Source organism: Sus scrofa, chromosome 8 (genome assembly GCF_000003025.6).
Source record: "Sus scrofa isolate TJ Tabasco breed Duroc chromosome 8, Sscrofa11.1, whole genome shotgun sequence".
Taxonomy (NCBI): Eukaryota; Metazoa; Chordata; class Mammalia; order Artiodactyla; family Suidae; genus Sus; species Sus scrofa.
Window position 1 is genome coordinate 5116238 of NC_010450.4, and position 21988 is coordinate 5138225.

Here is a 21988-nt window from a genome sequence, read left to right on the forward strand (position 1 = left end):
GCCCCACTCAGTGGGTCGGGGATTCCACGTTGCTGTGGCTGTGGTGTAGGCTGGCAGCTGTAGCTCCGATTCAACCCTTAGCCTGCAAACTTTCATATGCCATGTGTGTGGCCCTAAAAAGCAAAAAAAAAAAAAAAAAAAAAAAAAAAAAAAAGAGAGAGAGAGACAAGTCTGTTAGAAAAGCTACCCCGAGCCACGCCATCTTCCTAAGGTTCAGGAAAACTAATGTTACAGGAAAAATGAATACCAAGCATCCCAGCTGAATTCCATGCAAAGTTACTGTAAGGGAGAAGAGAATAGAGAGCAGAATGACATGGCAGTAAAAGCGCTTTCAAGAGAAACAGGGCGGTAGATGGTTCCATTGATGGTTCCCCAATGAGTCAGGCCATCTGGTGTCCATGCCCAGGGCGGTCCCCTCCCACGTGGTCCTTGGTCTTCATCATGTGACTTGCTCTGGCCAATTGGATGTCAGGAAATGTGATGCAAGCAGAGGCTTGAGAAGCACATGGGAGTTCCTTCTCTTTCTTGAAACGGTTGCCACCAAGTGAGCAAGCTCATCTAGTCCCCTTGATGCCAAAGACCACATAGAGCAGACCTTTCATCTCAGCTGCCCTGGCTGACCTCAGCCTCCAGCTCACCCACCAGCCAAACGAGTGGGTCCAGCCCAAACCAGCAGAAGAACCACTGAGCCAAGGAGCAGAACTGTGATAAATAACAGATTGTTACTATTCTAAGCCGCTAGGTTTTGTTTGATGTGGTTGTTTTTATATAGCCATTGATGACTAATACATCCATTAAGAATTAATAACTAATATTAGATATTTTAAAAATTATGCAAGACATAAAAGAACACACAAATTAGAACTTACTCAGAAATCTGGCAAGAGAATTCAGGAGAACATTAGAAACACAGAGAAAATTACTCCAGAAATAAACACTTTACTAAAAAAGTACCCAAAGCAAATAAACACAACAGAGAATCCTTTAAAAGAAAGAAAAAATTAAATTTATGATGAAAGAGATAAGAAAGATTAGAAAAATGGCAAATGTTGAAGATTGGCAAGGAAGATCCAACATTCAGAGAACAGGCGACCTTAACGATGAAAATTAAAGTTAAGGGAACAGAATGTATCCCCAAAAGTGACATTTCCACCCAAAGTCCTAAAGAAAAACCCACCTGAAACCCCGCTGGAAGAGTGCTGTGTACCTAAGACCCCCAATGACAACCCCCCAAACTGTATCCTGGCAACCCTACTGGACGTTAACAGAAAAGAAAAAGGATTTGCTGTTTATTTGTTCTGCCCTGAGCTGGAGCCAACCGTTCGGGTGGAGTAGGACTTCTCTGGAAAACAGGAGAGCGTCGTCCGGGCAGAGAGAGCACAAGGCCTGCATGAACTGGGCATGGCTGGGGCCTGGTGTGGGGGCGGGGGGTGACACAGCAGAGGGGCCTGGGACACTCACCCATGTACGGCTTGGTCCCCGCCATGGAGGAGGCCTTTTCTGCACCTTTGACGACCGTGGCTATGTTGAAGTCTGCGATGTGGACGTGTCCTGGGGACAGAGCGTCAGAAACGGCAGTTAGCAAGAGCTGCAGGCAGCGGGGTCACCGCCTTGTCTGATTTAAAGCTGTGGTTCGCCCGGGGGCGGGGGGTGCAGGAAGAAAAGACTAGAACTTCTATTCACAGTCGTGTTTTATGGGACACTTTAGAAGTGTCTATTTCAAGCCAAGCTATGGAAAGAACCCATAGTGACACCAGCGGAGCAATGGATAAATGCGGCGTGGTAAGCGGATACAACGGTGTATTATTCAGCCCTGAGACAGAAGGACATTCTGCCATTTGTGATAAGAAGGATGGACCTTGAAGGCATTATGTTTTGTGAGGTAAGTCAGAGAAAGACAAGTAACACATGGTCTCACTTACATGTGGAATCGAAACATAAAAAGTCAAACCCATAGAAACTGGGAGGAAAAGGATGGTGGCTAGGGGCCAGGGGTGCGGAAAATAGGGACAATTTGGTAAAAGGATGCAAACTTGGGGCTCCGAGATGAATAAGACGTGGCGACTACAGGTGGTAACCTGTGTTGGGTAATTATGATTTGCTAAGATAGACCTCAAATATTCCCACCCTGCAACACACGTATACGCATTTATACACGTGTGAGGTGAAACACATCTATTTTACACGCAAGTTTTATCATGTGAATTTTTTGGTGGTATATGTGCATTTTATATAAATAAACACATTGAGAGACATCATTTTTAGGGATTAAAGTTTCGAGGCCCTGGTCCAGACAGTGAACACTTCTGATAAACAAATGAGACAGGGGAGTCCAGCTCCCTCAGGAAGCAGTGGGTGGGGAGGGGCGTGAAGAGCGGCTCCTCAGGCCCAGAGGACCCCCTGGTTCTGCTGTCTGTCTGTCTGCTCAGTGGGGCCTTCGTACGTAGGACGTGATGAATTGAGTTGGGGAGGGGGGGGCGGGGAGTTGAGGCCACTTTCCATCCAGCCGCCGTAATGGCTGGGACATGGAGAGGCTGCATGACCTTGGCAATGGGTGTTCCAGAAACCTGGGAGGGAAGGAAGCGAGACAGAGAGGAAGGAGGGAGACAGAAGATGTTGGGATGAAGGGGGAAGAGAGAAAGTGACAGATGGGGGGGTGAGAGGTGAGAGGGAAGAAAATCCGAAAGAGCCAGCACAGGCTCTCTGGGGGATCTGGACCATAAAATAAAACCAACTCTGCCCATCAGCGGAGGAGGAATGGTACCGACAGACAATGGAAAGTTACTCAGCTATAAAAAAAGAACAAGATGTTGCCATTTGCAGCAACAAGGATGGACTTGGAGGGCATTATGCTAAGAGAAATAAGTCAGACAGAGAAAGACAAATACTCCATGACCTCACGTATAGGGAGCATCTAAGGAATACGACAAACTAGTGAATAAACAAAAAAGAAGCATGTCACAGAGAGAACAAACGAGTGGAAGCTAGTGGGGAGAAGGAAGGCAGAGGGGCAATACGGGTTCAGGGATTACAGAAAGGGTTATTATGGGGAGTTTCCACTGTGATGCAGGAGGTTAGTAATCCGAGTGCTGCGGTTTGGGTCACTGCAGAGTCAGGGGTTTGATCCCCAGCCCGGTGCAGTGGGTTAAAGGATCTGGCGTTGCAGAGGCTGCGGCATAAGTCACAGTGGTGGCTTGGATTCAATCCCTGGCCCGGGAAATTCCATGTGCTGCAGGTGCGGTGGAAGGAAGGAAGCATTGCAGTGGGACTAGGTGAAATCATGTGTGTGAAACTTTTGCAAGCTGTAAAGCACTGCGGAATTTAAAAATAAATAAAATAAAGTAAAACCAGCCTGGACTGCCTCATATAAATTCACCCACATTTCCGTCCGTTTGTCATCACATCATCATGCGAAAATGGCTGGATTTTCACCAAATCTGAGAGCTGCGTTTGGGATGGTGGCCGTAAGTACTTAGGCGGGGGACATACACAATACCGAGAGATTGGAAGGACCTGGCGGGCACTACCAAGGGCTGGACAGGCACCGCCCTCCTCTGCCCCCCGCTAGAGCAGGTGCAAAGAGGCTGCTGAGAGGCCTGCCTGATGCCATCAGCCACGGCAGACAGAAAAAGCACCAGTGTTTCATGTGCAAATCCCAAATCTCAGGCTCGACTGCCAGCACTGATATGTGAGCAAGCTGCTCTGCCAGGCGCTGGGCGAGATGCAGCGGGAGGTAGCCAGAAATGACCTGCAGTACCCTTCAGGTGCTTGTGGATGAAGCTTGTGTCATGCAGCCAGGCCTTTTCTGGAACCCCTTCCACCCACGTAGACCCCCAGAACATATCCAGCCTGCTCCAGCCCCTGGGGCTGGGACGAGCATCCCTCTCCTGCAGCCGTCCCTGGTTCATCTGCAGTGTAGTGCAGCCTGCTCTGCTGGGTGCCTGCCTTTGGTTTGGGTCTCAGCTTTGCTGGGACCAGCTGTGTGACCTTGGGCACATAACAATTTCCCTGGGCCTTGGTTTTCTCATCTGTAAGATGGGGAGGATGATAACAAAATTTCCATCTCAGAGGGCTCTTGGGAAGACTCAGAGAGTTAAAACAGAGGCAATGGTTAGAGCATACTGACACACAGGAAGTAAAGAATGTTTTTTTTTTTTTTTTTTGCTTTTAGGGCCACACCTGCGGCATATGGAGGTTCCCAGTCTAGGGGTCCAATTGGAACTACAGCTGCCAGCCACAGCCACAGCCACGCAGGATCTGAGCCTTGTCTGTGACCTACACCACAGCTCGTGGCAACGCCCGATCCTTAACCCACTGAGCAAGGCCAGGGATTGAACCCGCAACCTCATGGTTCTTTGTCAGATTCGTTTCTGCTGCGCCACGATGAGAACTCCATCTCTTCTTTCTTTCTTTTTCCTTTTTTTTTTTAAACTACTTTTTTTTTTTTTCTTTTTTGGCCACCCTGTGGCCTATGGAGTTCCCAGGCCAGGGATCAGATCCAAGCCATAGTTGCAACCTAAGCCGCAGATGCAGTAATGTCAGATCCTTAACCCACTGGGCCGGGATGGGGATCGAACCTTCCTCCTGGGGCTCTCAAGATGCCACCCATTCTGTTGCACCACAGCGGGAACTCCGGACATTTCTTATAAGCTTTTGCTCTTCGTGGTATTCCCTGCCAAGGCCTGCTTCCACTCCCGTCTTCCTCGGCTAAGGCCAATCCCCCCTGCATCTCTCCATTTTCTCATTTCTAACATTAGCAAACAACTAAATTCACAGTCCTGGTTTGGGCTGTGAGGTGTGTGAAAGTAGAGCCAACTGAGTCCTTTCTGCACCTCGCACCTCTATAGCAGCGCCACTAGGAGGGGAGTCCGGAATCTTCGAGTATGGCTTTTGTTTGGTTTTCTTTCATTTCTCTGCTTCTTCAAGTTAAAAAAAGATTAAAAATAAAAAATGTGCGGGAGTCCCCTTCGTGACTCAGCAGTAACGAACCTGACTAGGATCCATGAGGATGCAGGTTTGATCCCTGGCCTTACTCAGTGGGTTAAGGATCTGGCGTTGCTGTGAGCTGCAATGTAGGTCGCAGATGCAGCTCAGATCTGGCACAATCTGGCTTCAGCTCTGATTCGACCCCTAGCCTGGAAACCTCCATATGCCGCAGGGTACGGTCTTAAAAAGCAAAATAAATAAATAAATAAATTGCATTATGAAAGTGATGCCACCTCATTATAAGAAGTCACGGACTATAAACGTGTGTTCCAGTCTCTACTTTCCAGTGTCTCTTCCTCGCCATATAACCACACCGAGTCATTTATGTCCTCTCCAGTATGCCTCCACTCTTTCTCCCTTTGCTTATGCAAACATATAGCTACATATGTTGGGACTTGGGTTTGTTCTTACAATAAAGAGATCATGCTCCAGGGAGCAGTCTAACCATGTTTCATGGACATGTGTCCAAATCAATATACATAGGTCTACCTATGAGACCCACAATCCCTTATTCACCAATTTAAATTCGACCTTTTTTTTTTTTTTTGGTAGTTCCTTTGGTGATAAAACCTGATCTGGAACTTCTCTTCATAGTCTTTTTATTCTACTTGGGGTGACTATTCGTGTTTTGCTATAGAAATAGTTATACATTTGATTATAGGATGCTCTCCTAAGCCTTGCTATACAGTGTATGCTCTTTATATTACATACTCGTATATTAGACACATTATCTTCTATTAGTGTGACATCTTGTTTAATACAAGTATATTTTTAAATCTGAAAAGTTCTGAGTTATGCAAACACATCTGGCCCCAGGAGTTTCAGATAGGAAATTATGGGCCTGGAGTTCCCACTGTGGCACAGTGGGATCAGGGGCATCTCTGCAGTGTCAAGGACACAGGTTCTATCCCCAGTCCAGCAAAGTGGGTTAAAGGATCCAGCATTGCTGCAGTTGTAGCTCTAGCCTAGGTTGAAACTGTGGCTTGGATCTGACTCCTGGCCTGTGAACTCCATGTGCCACAGCACGGCCAAAAAAAAAAAAAGGAAGAAAGAAAGAAAATAGAGAGAAATTATGGGCCTATAGTTGCCCAGAATTCCATAGTATGGTTACACCAAATTTTATTCAACAATTCTCCTATTACGGCCCTCAGGTTGTTTCTGGTTTTGTTTGCTTGTTTGTCTTGTTCTTATAAAGTATGCAAAACGATAGCATTCTTGGAGTCCCTGTCGTGGCTCAGCAGGAACAAATCCGACTAGCACCCACGAGGACACAGGTTCTATCCTTGGCCTCGCTCAGTGGGTTAAGGGTCTGGCGTTGCCGTGAGCTGTGGTATAGGTCACAGACGAGGCTTGGATCTGGTGTTGCTGTGGCTCTGGCGTAGGCTGGAGGCTACAGCTCTGATTAGACCCCTAGCCTGGGAACCTCCATATGCCGAGGGTGCAGTCCCAAAAAAACAAAAAACAAAACAAAACAACAACAGCATTCTTGAACATAACTTTACATATAAGTGCTTTTATTTTGACTGGATAAATTCCCAGAGGTGGGAGTGCTGGTTAAAGGCTATCTATTTTATGCTCCAAAAGTTATAATTTATGGGAAAGTAAGCAGAGTATAAGTGTGGGCATTTTTCTGCACTTTTACCAGCACTTCCTGTTATCAGTCATTTTACTGATTATCCTCAGATGGTGAGAAATGATACTTCAAGGCTGATGAGGCTGCCTATTTTCCATGTGCGCAGTGCCCCTGTCAACTGCCTATCTAGAATACTGGTCGGTTTTCTTCAGAGCTCCTTGACGACTCAATACATTTCCCATTTTCTCTGCTCTTTTTACAGCAAGTATCTTCTAGCTTATTGTCTTTTGACCTTGTTTGCAGCATCTTTTCCATATGGAAATCCAAACGCTATGTTTACAGTTTCTGAGTATTACTTTTCTTAAAACTTTCCAGAAACGTATTCTGCTCCCATTGTCACATTAGATGGGAGTGATCACCTCACGATGGTTTCCTTTCGATGTTTTCTTAGTAACTCTCAGGTATTTATTCCTCAGAGATGAATTCTGCCCAGTTTTAGGAAATACCTCCATTAGGACTTTGATAGGAATTACGCTGTTATGCATTTATGTTGCAAGTGTGGACATGGGATCCATCCGGGGTCATGTTCTTTCATCTAGTCCTCGCTTTATTTCTTCAGTGACCTTGTCACTCCCTGGCTAAATTTACTCCTAGATATTGTACAGTTTGGGTCACTATTTTAAGCAAGAATATTTTCCTTTTCTTTTTATACCCAGTTGTTTTTAGTATAATAAAAAGCTGTTACGTTTTGCTTATTTATCTCCTATTTGGCTACTCTATTAATCTTCCATAGCGGAAGCTATCATCTCCCAATATCCCATCTCCCCTTCCCAGACAGTAATAGATTTTTAAATTGAGGTCATGGCTACCCAGATAAAGACTACATTTCCCAGCTTCCCTTGCAGCTGACTATAGTCATATGACCATATTCTGACCAATGGGATACAAGCAGCATATTTCAGAGAATTCCCTCCTCCTTTCCACTACCTGCTCCTCCTCGGTACTGTCACCTGTTATGTGGACTTGGGGGGAATTTGTTTGACCACACAGATGGGGAGCAACAAAATAGAAGGAGCTTGGGCTCCAGCAAATGTCAATGGAGGAGAGACTGGACTTTTACTAAAGAGGAAAATAGTTCCGTTTCTTTTAAAAAATTGTTTGAGTTTTTGAAAAGCAATTGTGCCTGTCTCTTAAGTTTTACAACCCCTATTAATTTTGAACCTTTTGTTGTTTCTAGGCACAGAAGCACATCATCTGCATACAATGGTGGTGTCCTTTTTCCCATTGGAGGGCTGAGAGCAGAGGGTTAAGAACAGTCTTTAGAGTCGGGTTGCCCAAGAACAAACAGCTCTGCTACTGTAGTGGACATTTGTTTCTGTGGCCATGCAGATCTCCTTATCTTAGCAATTCCTCATCCCTGCACATCTGGCTTTGGGATAGGGCTTATGGCTCCAGCTGGAGCCAGCCAGGCTAAACTTCCCTCCCAGCTCTGGCACTTGGCTCAGGGTTGGACATATGAACCAATGGGGCTCAACGAAAACTGGGGTGATTATTTTCTAAAGGGTTCAGGAAATAAAGGGTTTTCTTTCTTTCTTTTTTTCCAGGACTACCTAAAGTGGTACTCTTTGCCTTTGGCTAGTGTGATGTGGGGATAAGACTCCTCTACCCTTACACTGTAGAAGCTATGGGTTGCCACAAAGAAAGGCAACCTAAAGATGAAGCCTATCCCTGGAGAAGGCAGAATTGCAAGGATGGTAGAGAAACAGTGCCAAAGCTTGATTAAACCCTTCCTGAAGGTGCTTTCCACTGAACTTCAGCTATACAGGCTGAAAAACGCCTTTAACTGCTTAGGACTATTTGAGTTGGGCTCCTTGTTCCTTGCCACAGGCTGCTGGTGTCCTAATTGATGCAGGCACTGTCAAATTTGGGCAGTTTATTTCACTCTATAAGCCTCTGATTCTTCAAATGGAAAATGGAGCTAATATTAACAAGTACATTGTACGAGAGTTATAAGCATTAAGCAGGTTGGTTAGGGACTAAAAGGGTGACCTTTGAATGAAGACCTGAAGAAGAGAGGCAGCAAGCCATTGAACTTCTGGGGGAGACATGTGATGGCAGAGGGAGCTGGCCACACAAAGTCCCTGCAAGGGATCAGCCAGGAAGCCAGAGAAAGAAAATGGGAAAGGGGCTCAGATGGCTTTGACTCCAAGGAAGAGGGTTTTGAGAAAGAGAGACACAATCCAATTCACTTTAGAATATCACTTGGGCTTGTGCATGGATTGGAGAAGCAAGAGTCGAAGCAGGGAAACTGATAACGGAGGAGTCAAAAAAGCACCCTGTCTCTGTTAAAGCTGCTGTTGTTTAGGGCTGCATAACCCTAAACAGAACTGGTACAGAAGCTCATGTGAATCCCCAAAACACTCCTGTCAGGAGGGTGTGGCTGCCTCCCTTTTTACAGAAGAGTAGCCCGAGGTTTCAGCGACCAGTGACCCACCACCTGCAGTCAGCAGCTGAGAAGTGGGAGCTGGGCTTGTCTCCAGCCTCCTTGGGGTGGGCATCTCCCCCGACACACACACTGGCCCCCTTCAGAGCAGAGTCAGACAGCCCTGCCCCGGCTTCCTCCTGGCCCTTGGCAGTGGAGGACCTGTCCAATGGGAATTCATGCCCAGCGGGAGCGACAGACAGCAGAATTTCCCTTCTGGCTTTGGTACCGAGCCAGTTGATGAGCTGTAACTTCCTGGTGAGCCTCTTTTAACACTTGAGTCAAGATGTGGGAAAGCGAAAATGAGTGCCATACAAGGTCAATGCTGAGTTCCCTCTCGGGAGAAGGGAAATTTACTACAAAATGTGCAAATATGAACGGAGTTTTCAGCTGTTTGCTCCCATAAATTAAAGACTGTCAAAATTCAGAGAGAGAAGGCACCCAGGATGTTGTGTGAGACCCATTCATACCAGTTTGAATAAGCATATTATTAATCAATAATCAATAATCACACCCCTAGCCCTGTTTATGCACCCTGCACTCTAGCCCTGCTTCTCTTCCTCTCTCTGAACGCATGGGAATTCATCACACCTCCAAGATTTAGACACCATTTGCAATGATTTTCGGTCTCCTCTGCCTGGCAGATTTCCATTCACTCTTCAAAACCTGGTCCAAGAGTTGTGTTACTGATGGATGTACACCTGGCCTTTGCTTGCTTGCTTGCTTCCACTAACAGGAAACTCACTACCACAAGGGGTGGGATCTCTGACTAAGTCTCTGTTGGCTTGGGCTTCTAAAACATTACCATAGATTGCGTGGCATAAACATCAAAATGTATATACCTAACAGTCACAGAGGCTGGAAGTCCAAGGCCAAGGTGCCAGCATGGCTGGGTTCCTGGTGACTGATGCCCGTCTTTCTGGTTAACCTGGTAGCTTTCATGCTGTATCCTCACATGTGAGACAGAGAGAGAGCCCTGGTCCCTTGATCCTCTTATGGGGCATGAATCCCCCCACGGAGGCTCTAATCCCATGACTTCTTCCAAACCCAGTTACTTCCTAATCCAAGTACCATCACGTGGCTTCAGCTATCTGGTGGAGACACAGGTAGTCCATGGCAGACTGACAGGTGTACGTCTCTCTCCTGGACCCTCCCCCTCCCCTGTCATTCCCATCCTAGCATCCACTATGCTCTTTCACCTTGTCCGTCTCCTTGAGGTCAGGAATACCACCTCATCTATTTCTATGTCCGCAGTACTTTAGCACCAGCCTGGCCTGGAAAAGGTATCTGTCAAGTGTTTGTTGACTGGCTGATTGACAGACTTACTAAGAGACCGAATGACACACATATGGTAAGCTAATCCTATCACCTTTCTTCATGCGTCACTTCTTAGCGCTATCATGACATTTACAGGGGTTGACAACATTCCAGTTCAATTCGTGAATTTTTAGGACAAAGCAACGTCACTTCTTTAGCTGGACCTCTGATGGTGGGACTCCGCCATCCTCTGCATGATTTTTGTAATCACCGGTGCTGGTGTCAGAACTGGCATGACAAGGAGCTGTGACTTGGGCTATTTTCTTTTCTTTTTTTTTTTTTTTTTTTTTTGTCTTTTTGCTATTTCTTTGGGCCGCTCCCGCGGCATATGGAGGTTCCCAGGCTAGGGGTCTAATTGGAGATGTAGCCACCGGCCTACGCCAGAGCCACAGCAACGCAGGATCCGAGCCGCGTCTGCAACCTAAACCACAGCTCACGGCAACGCCGGATCCTTAACCCACTGAGCAAGGGCAGGGACCGAACCCGCAACCTCATGGTTCCTAGTCGGATTCGTTAACCACTGCGCCACGACGGGAACTCCTATTTTCTGAGTATAAAAGTGGGTGGCATCCGTGTGACTTGAAAGGATTCTCCTCACTTCTTCATTCATTCAGTGATCATTTAAGCGCACCTTCTCTCTGCGCACAGGGAAAGGGGGCTTGAAACTGTAGATCCTAAGGATGTGTCAGTTATCTGTGTCATGGAGTTTGTGGGTGGGAAGGTGGAGATTAAAGGGGCCAAAGTCCCATTCACAATCCGCCTCCCACTGGGAGCTAAGTGCCCCTACATAGAATCATCTCAGTGTTAGCAGTAACAGCAACACCTCCTTGGAAGAAAAATTCCTGCATCGTCTCTACACATTCCAGGAAGAAGCACCCAAAGCCTACCTGAATTTTGCTGCATTTTCGTTTGCTTTTTCTGCAGCAACTTTTTTTTTTTTTTTTTTTTTTTGGCTTTTTGGGGCTGCACCTGTGGCATATGGAGGTTCCCAGGCTAGGGGTCCAATTGGAGCCATTGCTGCCGGCCTACGCCACAGCCACAGCAACGCCATATCTGAGCCACCTCTGCGACCCACACCACAGCTCACCGCAACGCCGGATCCTTAACCCACTGAGCAAGGCCAGGGACGGAACCTGCAACCTCACGGTTCCTAGTCGGATTCATTTCCACGGTGCTACGATGGGAACTCCTTCTGCAGCTACTTTGCACAGATGTCTGTTCCTGCTTTACCATGCCCCCCCCTTCTCCACTCTGTAATAAAAGCCCCTATAATAAAACAACCCCGACTCCACATGGGTATTTATGAAATGAACAAGGGCACGGCAGTGCTCTCACTGTGACCTACACAGTCACACCTGGGACAAGAGGGGGTCTTCCAGTTGGGAGGGTAGAGTCGGTTCCGCGACCGACTTTGCTGCAGATTGAGTTCTCGCTAGATCTGTCTTCTGAGGCCAAGAAGGGCGGTGTGGCTGTGAATTCCCAGGAGTGGGTGCTAAGGCAGTGCCCACCAGAGGGCGCTGGACCGGGAGTTAGGCCGTCCATGTGAAAGACGATCCCTCCGCATTATTTTCTGGAGTCTGGAGTCAAGTCCCATGCGAACCTCTGTCCTCACCTTAGCTGTTTACACAGTTTACACTGTGCCCAAGCCAGAGGTCAGAGAGGTGCTGCCCAAAAGCTGCAGCCAGATGCAGCTGAGCTCAAGGAGGCCCGAGCCCAGCCCCACCTCGGTCACGGCTCATAACGACTGGACTTCCGAGATGTGGGTGTGATGTTACCCTGGTGACTGATTCCCCCTCAGGATCAGGCGTCCTGGTCCTCACCCAGATCACAGCGAACTTACTGAGGACCGCAGAAGAAAGGAAAGAGAGGGAGGGAGGGAGGAGGAAGGAAGGGAAAGACAGAAACCAAATCATATTCCGCAGCACCAGCTTAACCAGGCTTCACTTGGCTTGACCGCAGCTAGAAGACCGAGTCTGTTTCCGGCGTGACTTTGCCTGATGGAGAATGAAATGCCCCTCTGACCTTCTTCCACTTTATGTGAGTTGACCTCCCATAGGGTAGGAAAGCAGGGCTGTCTAAACCATCTGTGTGCTCCAGCTCCCCCACCCCCACCCCTTGGGGGGCGAACAAACCACAGGTGCAGGAAACTCCGCTCTCCTGGGATGTCCTGAGCTCCTTTGCTGAGATGTGGGGCAACTCCCACCAGCCAGGAGTGTGAACCCCTTCCCCCTGGATATACTGCAATCTCCTAAAACCTGCCTGCCTTCATACCCTATTTGATTTGATGCTGATGGGAAACCAGCTCACCCCGCTCTTTGAGGGAACTCAAGAGTTCTGAGTTTTTTCTCCTTTTCTCTGCTTCTGAGGCTCTCAGTGTTAAGCCACTAGATTTTAGGTTAATTACTGCAGCAGAGCCAAGGCCACCTGACTAATACACCTCCCTTCCACCTCTGGGCTGGCATGTAATTTTATGCCATCACCCGAATCACAATGAATCCTGTTCGTAGAGAGGTTTTTATGATGCTTTCTTAGCCACCGTCTGCTCTTTGCAACAACTCTTTGAGGCATTGTGCTACAAACTATCTTTTGATGCTAAGTATCCTTGGATGCTTTCTTTCCTGTCTCCTGTATCATAAGGGCCAGAAAGAAAGAAAACCCACATGTTTTTACCCTCTTGCAGCTAGGGTTCCAGACAAGACGTGGGTTCTGCCATTCAAAGACACTCAGAAAAGGTTCGGAAGCAGAACGGAAGCAGAGGGAGAAATTTGAAGTCTGGAGTCACACTGTCTGAAGCCAAGGGCTTACGCATTTCTCCAAACTTGAACTAGTGCACAGAACCAACACAGAACCTTCCTCCCACCGTCGGGGGAAGCACAGCCCTGCAGACACCCTGGTCTCGGATTTCTAGTCTCCAGGACTGAGTGTCAACACGTTTCTTCTGTTTTCCACCTGTCAGTTGGTGGGACTTTGTTCCACCACCCGTAGGTAACTAATATGGGGGGGGGCTATTTATTGGGGGCCCTCAGAGATTCCTGCGTTGGCTCTTTAGGAATTTCAGACATCACACACTACTGGTCATTTCCCCTCCTAGCAGTCTTGAGAAAGAATCTCATCATAACCCTCTCAGGGATACCCGAATAGCCTTAAAACTTATTCCCACGCTTTATCCTTAAGCTCTTGGAACCCAGTCTAGAATAATGACAGCCACTGTTGGCTCTGTGGACGCAGCAGAAACACCTATGCCCCCTCCCCGACTGGCCTGGGCGGCTTTCCCGCTTCCTTCTCAGCCACTCCAATCCCTGAATCCGAGGCTGCGGAATCAACACCTGCCCGATTTGTTAATTTCCTGGAGTCTCTTCCTGGCAGGATGGAGATGTTTTGACAAAAGATAAGGGGGTGTCGCTGCTGCCCGCCACCGCCATTTGGGGAATACTTATCACATGGATTAATCATGTGCTCGCAACAGATGGGGAGGCCGTTCTTCGAAATGAGACCAGCTAACGAGTGCTCTGGAGTAGAGTCTGTTAATAGAGACTCCGAGGCATAGTAAAGCCAACTGATTAGGAGACCATTGCCATGGACAAAGAGTTTGTGACTCACGGTTCCCAGGAGGAGGGGACATGTCATGCCCTGTGGGGGCCACACGGGAGAGCATGGGGGTTGGTCACGGGACAGAGGGAGCAGAAGGTGTGCGCAAGTGCCTTCCCGATGGTTTCTGTGTTCCTACAGGTGGGGCAGGGCAAGCAGGCTTAGGATCGGCCAGTCTGAACAATTTCAGGGGTTCTGGGGCACAGGAAGCGTCCCTGGCTGTCTGGATCCTGGCACTGGGCTGTGTAGAACAGGTGGATGGTGGCCTGGGGTGTGCGGAAGTCAAGTATTAGCACACAGAAAATGGAAGGCATGGTTAACGCCAGGAGAAAAAAACAGCATGGTAATTATAGTTAATAATGCTGTATGGTGTGGGTGGAATTTGTGTATATGCATAACTGAATCATTTTGTTGTACAGCAGAAATTATCACAACCTTGCAAACCATTTTAAGAAAAGGAAAAGAAACCAGATTTGCTAGGAGGGTAAATCCTAAGTGTTCCCACCACTCACACAATAGAGAGGCACCCGTGTGAGGTGACGGATGTTAATTTGACAGCGGTGATCGTCTCACAATTACATGTATGTTACATCATCACTCTGTATCTTTAAGAAATTACATTGTACAACCTAAATGTATACAGTTTTTATTTGCCAATCACACCTCAATAAACCTGGAGGGTGAAAAAAGGCAACAAAGGCTAAGAAAAAAAGAAAGAAAGAAGAGCTAATGAGCATCTATCTCCTGTCATAAATCAGGGGAAGGAAAACCATGGCCACAGCCTCCTTTCTTGTCCTTCTCCCCTAAAAGAGGAGACTTGTGTTTTCTGAGGATTCTCTGCTCCTAATTTTCCTTCTGTGCTGCCAGAAAAGGCACTCACTGGATGCTGAAAGCTGAAGGTGGGGAGGGTATCAGCCATTCACTCTTTAGTATGAAATAGTGTTCAGAGCTTTGTCCCAACAACAAGTCTGATGAAATAGGAGCTTAGAGAAGAAAGAAGAGGGTCAGGTCCAGAGGCCCCTGGTGTCTGAGAAGAATGCTGCAAAGCCAGGGGACAGGGGACAGGGGGACAGGGGACAGGGTCGTGACACTGTGTAGGGCATTTGGCAGGATGTGGAGATCTGGGGGGAAAGGGGTAGTACCACAGGGTTCAGACAATGAGGTAGGATTCCCTGAGACACACAGGTGACACACACAAGTCCTAGAGAGGCTTTGAGCAGAAGCCAACCCTCAGCCTGCGGGGCACGGGGACGGGGGACGGCCCAGAGAAGCCCTGCACAAGACTCATCTCTGAACGCTTCAGTAGCACCTCAGAAAAATCCACTCCCCCCAACGCACTCCCACCCACACTCCCAAAAGCACTTGGGGCATGAGTTCTGGAAGCAATGTCAATGAATTTAGTTCCAATGCTGCCCTAATGACCGGCCGCAAAGCTGCCACTGGCATAGATGGCTGTGGAGTGTCAGTCATTGCTGCGCTGCGCCCTCGACTCAGTCCTGACTGGCTGGTCACTGCATCCCTGGGACTGACCCTGAACAGGGCAGGGTCTTGCCTTTGGTTCTTAAAAGTCCCCCAGGGGATTCTGGTAAGACTAGAGTCAGAGAGCCACGGACATGGAGCCTTCTCCGTGAACCAGCAGTGTCAGCCTCACCTGGGGGCTGTCAGAAATGCAGAATCCCAGGCCTCCTCAATCTGTTGAGTCGGTTTAAGAAGATGCCCAGACTCCACGTGCCCATGAAAGCTTGAGAACACCGGGATGGGAGAAGGCTTATCGGATTACTGATTTCTAGTTTGCCCGTCATACCCTATCCCGCTTGATTCCCATGACAACTTGGAAGCTGGGTACCATTTTCTCTGTTTTACAGAAGATGACACTGACGCTCAGAGAGGCGACTCTGCTGAAGCCCCAGGACTCACAGGTCGGGGATGGGAGACTCAGCGCTTTTTCCAGCCCTGCATCCCATTCCCCCGTCTGCCCTGTCACTGTCACACCAGGACGTGAACAGTGATGTCTGCAGACAGGAAACCTTCAAACACAGTGGACTCAATTCACTGCAGCAGGACGCAGACCAGAAACGTGCACAGGTGTCCTTTCACCAGGCTTAAAACAACAGAAGGCTTTCTAGTCAGTCCTAAACTCCAGCTCACCCAAACCACCCAGAGACCCGGAGCCTCCAACTTCCCCCGCAACAGCCTCGAGAAAGCATTCATATCAGGCTTACCATGTTCATCCAGCAATATGTTGTCTGGCTTGATGTCTCTGGAAGAGAAAACAAAGAAGCTGAAAATGTGATTCCTGGAGCAGCTGGGGTGGCACACGACAAACATGACAAGCGGGGACAAGAGCCTGATGACACCCAGTGCACCTGCCGCTCCCCCAGCGTGAAGGTTCAGACAGGGCACAGGAGAGGAATGATGAAGACAGCAGAGCCCGTGTTCTGGCTTCCTTCCTTTTTCTTTTCCTGGAACTGCAAGGAGATTGTGTGAATAGTTTTTTTCTGAAGAGTCTTAATGATTTCTGGCCTTTGCACTCCCAGGAGTAACCACGCGCTGAGCCCATGGTCTCTCCTAGTGGGTCCAGAAGCTTTCCCTTCCTGAGAGAATGTAGCCCTCCCACCTTCCTAGGTACTAAAGCTCCCAGGTGTAATGGCCTCTGCCCTACAGACATGAGACCTGAGGCTCAGGGAGGGTCACTAGCTTGTCCAGGTCAGAGTTGACCTTTCTTATAAAGAAGTGAATGGGGCTTGCATTTCTCACATCTGTGATTTTAATAAGGAGCTCTGGATGTTCATGATAAGTACAGGGGTTGAAGATGTCCACTGAGTTTCCTGAAAGATCACCTGCAGCCCTCAAGCCAGTTTTTGTATAGTCCGTGAGCACCCGCGGCACATGGAGGTTCCCAGGCTAGGGGTCGAATTGGAGCTGCAGCTGCTGGCTTACACCACGGCCACAGCACCGCCAGATCTGAGCCATGTCTGCGATCTACACTGCAGCTCATGGCAACGCTGGATTCCCAACCCACTGACCAAGGCCAGGGATTGAACCTGTGTCCTCATGGATACTAGTCAGATCCGTTTCCTCTGAGCCACGGTGGGAACTCCCGCATCTTTAAAGGGTCGTAAAAAACAAAACAAGACACACACACACAAAGCAAAAATGAAAAGGAATGTACAACACAGACTAAAAGCCTAAAATATTTATGATCCAGTCCTTTAGAAGTTTGCTGGTCCCTGTTTAAGGTAACACAGAGAGCCACTTACAGCAAAATCTGGGCTGGGGAGGTTCTAGAAAGTTCTGCTCTACGTCATCATTACAGCAAAGGGCTCCCAATGCCAAGCTGTGTCTTTTAAAGGCAGGGGCTTTGCTTTCTTCACTTCTGAGCCCCTTGCCCGGTGCCCATCACCATCAGACGTGGTCAAAGAGAAACTACTGCTGGACAGTAGTTAAAGCAGCAGGAGCGGATTTTATTAAACTTGAGTCACCGAAGGGGAAATGAGATCTCAGCGAAGAACCGGGCTCAATTCCAAACACAACATGGACAAGTGGGTTTGTCGTCAAGGAGCAGGTGGGGATCGGGCCAAACGACCTAACTGGATTCTTCTGATGACAGGCCGGGGTGATCGAACCACCCAGAGACTGAGCAACCGGATCCGAGGGTGATCAGGTCTGGAGGATGGCGGCTTCTGGCTAAACCAGCTTCGCAGGCTCTTGCCAAGATCCGACAAGGCAAAGACCAACACAGAAGCCCAAAAGACGAGGTCTGGTTTCCAAAGAACCCAGAAGAGCCCCCCAAATTTGGTCAATAGGAGAATCTTTGTCAACACACAGGAAGCCCAGAGGAGAGAGGAACAGAAGACTGGATGTGAGAGAAACACAGCCTTGGGGAAACTCAGCTGGGCTCTGCGGGCCTGATTTACGCATCACGAACGCATATGCACTTTCCAAAGCTTCACATTAAAACCACAGATTTTATTTTTCTATTGTTATTTTTGTTTTTTGCCTTTTTCTAGAGCCGCTCCCATGGCATATGGAGGTTCCTGGCTAGGGGTCGAATCGGAGCTGTAGCCATCAGCCTACACCAGAGCCACAGCAACGCGGGATCTGAGCCGCGTCTGCGAACTGCACCACAGCTCATGGCAAGGCTGGATCCTTAACCCACTGAGCGAGGCCAGGGACCGAACCCACAACCTCATCGTTCCTTGTCGGATTCATTAACCACTGAGTCACGATGGGAACTCCCTAAAACCACGGATTTTAGACAGGCAGGCCCCACTCACGCATTGATCGTAAATGTCAGATCCTTTGGGACTAAGGACAGTTTTCTCTGATATAAAAAGCAATTGCTCCCGAGTTTATCAAATATAATTCTGCCTGAAAGCCCACCGTGTCGATGTGGAGCAATACAAGGCAATGTCTATGGCCTTGGGGAAGAAAGAGACACTCAACCTACCGGTTTTCGTTTTCATTTTCATTGTGACTTTTCAAGCCCATGGTTATTGAGGCGCATTAAGCAAATGGATCCCTTTCTGCCAAGTTCACAAACATCCCCGGTGAACAGAGACCGGTTGTTAGTGGAGACCCCGCGGGGATGAACTTGAGAGCTCACATCCTTAAAACAAAAGGCTGAAGAGCTGGCATCAAGTGTTTAGGGCTCAAATCAGCAAACACGTGGCCCCTGTTCAAGGCCCCTCCCAGGAGGGTTGCTCCAGAAGAGGTGAGGAAAGGAAAAGAAATACTTGTCATGAATGAAGACACAGAGAGTTCCCCTCGTGGCTCAGTGGGTTAAGCATCCTACTAGTATCCATGAGGATGTAGGTTCGATCCCTGGCCTTGCTCAGTGGGTTAAGGATCCGGCGTGGCCACGAGCTGTGGTATAGCTTACAGATGCGGCTCAGATCCGGAGTGGCTGTGGCTGTGGTGCAGGTCGGCAGCTGAAGCTCTGATTCGACCCCTAGCCTGGGAACTTCCATATGCCATGGGTGCAGCCCTAAAAAAAAAAAAAAAAGAATGAACACATGGCAGCAGGTGTTCAAGGAGTCCTTTCTTTAAGGTGTTGAGGGCTGGGATCACCTTGCTGGGATGTGGGAATTTCAAAGGAGGCGGCCGGCAACCAGAAGCACAAACTCAAAGTGGCTGCAAGGGCCTCGGCCTGAGCTGCCACCTCCACTGATGCTGACGGTGCCCCGTTTCAGGGCTTCCTGCGCTCACCTCTCTCTTGGGAAGGACTTTGAGAAGACGCGACCTTAGGTTGACATCTGAGTGCCAAGACACAACCTGGGAGCAAGCTCTCATTTTGCAGATGAGGCCACAGAAAGTCGGGAGGGCAAATGGTTTGAACTGTGACATCCATCCAGCCCAGGGAACGTGACACAGAGGGCAGGGGCCATTCGCATGATGACACTCTATCAGACTCCGTCCTAGCCAGCTGGAAACGGGGGGCCTCCCTTGCTGGACATCCCATGGAGCAGCCACCAGGCAAGGATGTGGGGGCACCTCTAGGAGCTGAGGGCCAGCCAGGAAACAGGGACTTCATTCCTGCAGCCACAAGGGGCTGATGCTGCCAACAACCAGGAGGGCTTGGGGCAGGTCCAGAAAGATCCAGAAAGAATGCAACCCAGTGGGCACCTGGACTTCAGCTTTGTGATGCCTTGAGTGGAAGAGCCAGCTAAGCTGTGCCAGACTCCTGACCCGTGGAGACTGAGAATAAATATGAGTTGTTTTAAGCCTTTAACTTGGTGGAAATTTGTTTCGCAGTGACAGAAAATTGCTACCATAGCAACAGGATCTTAGGCAACATAGTCTGAGCCTCTCTCTTCTCATCTGGAAAATGGGAATGACGGTCCCTATCTGGCTGTTGCTGGGCGTTTATAAGGAGGTGCTGCTCTGCCACGCTTGTCGGGGCTCCCGGTGCATAAAAAGTGCTGAAATAACAATAAGGTCCCCTCATTGCTCTTCAAAAGAAGCGAAGGAGGATGAGAGGATGAATTCTCGAGCTTTTAGCAAAGGGAATTAGGCTTCTTTCATAGGCGGCTCATCAGGCAGACTCCTGCAAAGCCTCCCAGAGGAGACGGGCGCCTGAGTCATCCGAGATTTAATAAGAATCGCATTTTCCGGGCAAAGCATCTTATCAGAGCCTCTAGGTTCGCCGGTTCCAGGGCCATTTCCTCTGGTTTTGCTTTTCACATGGATCTTATCTCAGCTCAAGCACGTCCTCCTGCTGAAAATGGGCTCCTGTGTTCAGATCGGGCATGAGAAGCAGCCTGCGACACTGTTTGCTGAGGACAGGAACGTCATTTCAGAGCTGGACCGGATGACACTTTGATGGAAAGTGTGCACACAAGGCTGTAAAAGCGAGTTCTGCTGTTGAATGATCCCCTTGCTCCCAAATAAAACAAAGCCTAAAATGTCAGTTGGGCTATGTTTCAAAGCAGCCCAGAAATAACGGCTCTGATCCCAACTGCGTAGAAGGGCCGTGGGGACATTTCGGCACATGTCCCGCTGCGGGGGTGTCTCTGGAGGTTACAGATCCATAATCTCTCTTTTTTTTTTTCTTTCCTTTTTAAAAATTTTTATTGGCGTTTGGTTGACTCACGATGCTGCGTTAGTTTCAGGTGCACAGCAAAGTGTATCAGTGACACGCGTACATGTAGCCATTATTTTCACCATGTAGGTTATTCCAGAGTGTTGAGTAGACTTCCCTATGCTGTACAATAGGCCCTTGGTACTCATCGGTTTTGTATACAGTCGTGTGCATATGTTAATTCCAATCTCCCAATTTATCCCTCCCCCCAGCATTTCCCCTTTGATAAACATAACTTTGCTTTCGAAATCTTTGAGTCTGTTTCTGTGTTGTGCTGCAAGAAAAAAACAAATCAAAACCTCCTGGGAATCCTCTTTTCGTTTCCTTGATGACTGTCTTATAGTTCTCAGCATATAAGTCTTTCACCTCCTTGGTCAGGTTTATTCCTAGGTATTTAATTTTTTTGGGGGGTGCAATTTTAAAAGGCATTGTATTTTTATATTCCTTTTCTTTTCTTTTTTTTTTTTTTTGTCTTTTTGTCTTTTTGTCTTTTTGCCATTTCTTCGGCCACTCCTGCGGCATATGGAGGTGCCCAGGCTAGGGGTCCAATCGGAGCTGTAGCTGTCGGTCTACGCCAGAGCCACAGCAACGTGGGATCTGAGCCACGTCTGCGACCTACACCACAGCTCACGGCCATGCCGGATCCTTAACCCACTGAGCAAGGCCAGGGATCGAACCCACAACCTCATGGTTCCTAGTCAGATTCGGTAACCACTGAGCCATGACGGGAACTCCTATATTCCTTTTCTAATATATCATTGTTAGTGTACAGAAGCGCAACTGATTTCTGAATGTTAATCTTGTGTCCTGCCACTTTGCTGAATTCGTTGATCCGTTTGAGTGGTTTTGTGTGGAGTCCTTGGGGTTTTCTATGTATAGTATGTATATGTCTCGTATAGTCTCCTGCCTTTCACAGCCACATGACGGAACTAAGACTCTCATCCTGAGTGAAGTAAGTCAGAAAGAGAAAGACAAGTACCGTTTGATACCACTTATATCTGGAATCTAATTGACACACAAATGCACCTTTCCACAGAAAAGAAACTCATGGACTTGGAGAGCAGACTTGTGGTTGTCAAGGGGGAGAGGCAGGGAGTAGGATGGACTGGGAACGTGGGGGTAATAGATGCAGACTATTGCACCTGGAGTGGATAAGCAATGAGATCCTGCTGGGTAGCACAGGGAACTATATCCTGTCACTGGTGATGCAACACGATGGAGGATAATGTGAGAAAAAGAATGCGAAAAAGAATATATATGTGTGTGTGTATATGTATATATATATATACATATATATATATATGACTGGGTCACTCTGCTGTACAGTAGAAATTGACAGAACACTAGAAATCAACTATAATGGAAAAAATTAAAATCATAAAATAAAAAAATAAATTAAAAAATAAAATAAATGAAAATTTCTCTTGGAAAAAAAAAAACAAAAAAACAAATCCAGTGGGAG

The 21988-nt window shown here is 48.0% G+C and overlaps 1 protein-coding gene across 1 annotated transcript in view; it reads right to left on the minus strand.

The window, feature by feature from the left end:
- Positions 1-21988, minus strand: part of STK32B (serine/threonine kinase 32B) — a 361511-nt gene that overhangs the window by 59422 nt on the left and 280101 nt on the right. Inside the window, exons 5-6 of the mRNA XM_021100993.1 lie at positions 16169-16206; positions 1462-1551 (exon numbers count right to left, since the gene is read on the minus strand). Of these exons, the coding sequence (XP_020956652.1) occupies positions 1462-1551; positions 16169-16206 (128 nt within the window). The remainder of the gene's footprint in view (positions 1-1461; positions 1552-16168; positions 16207-21988) is intronic.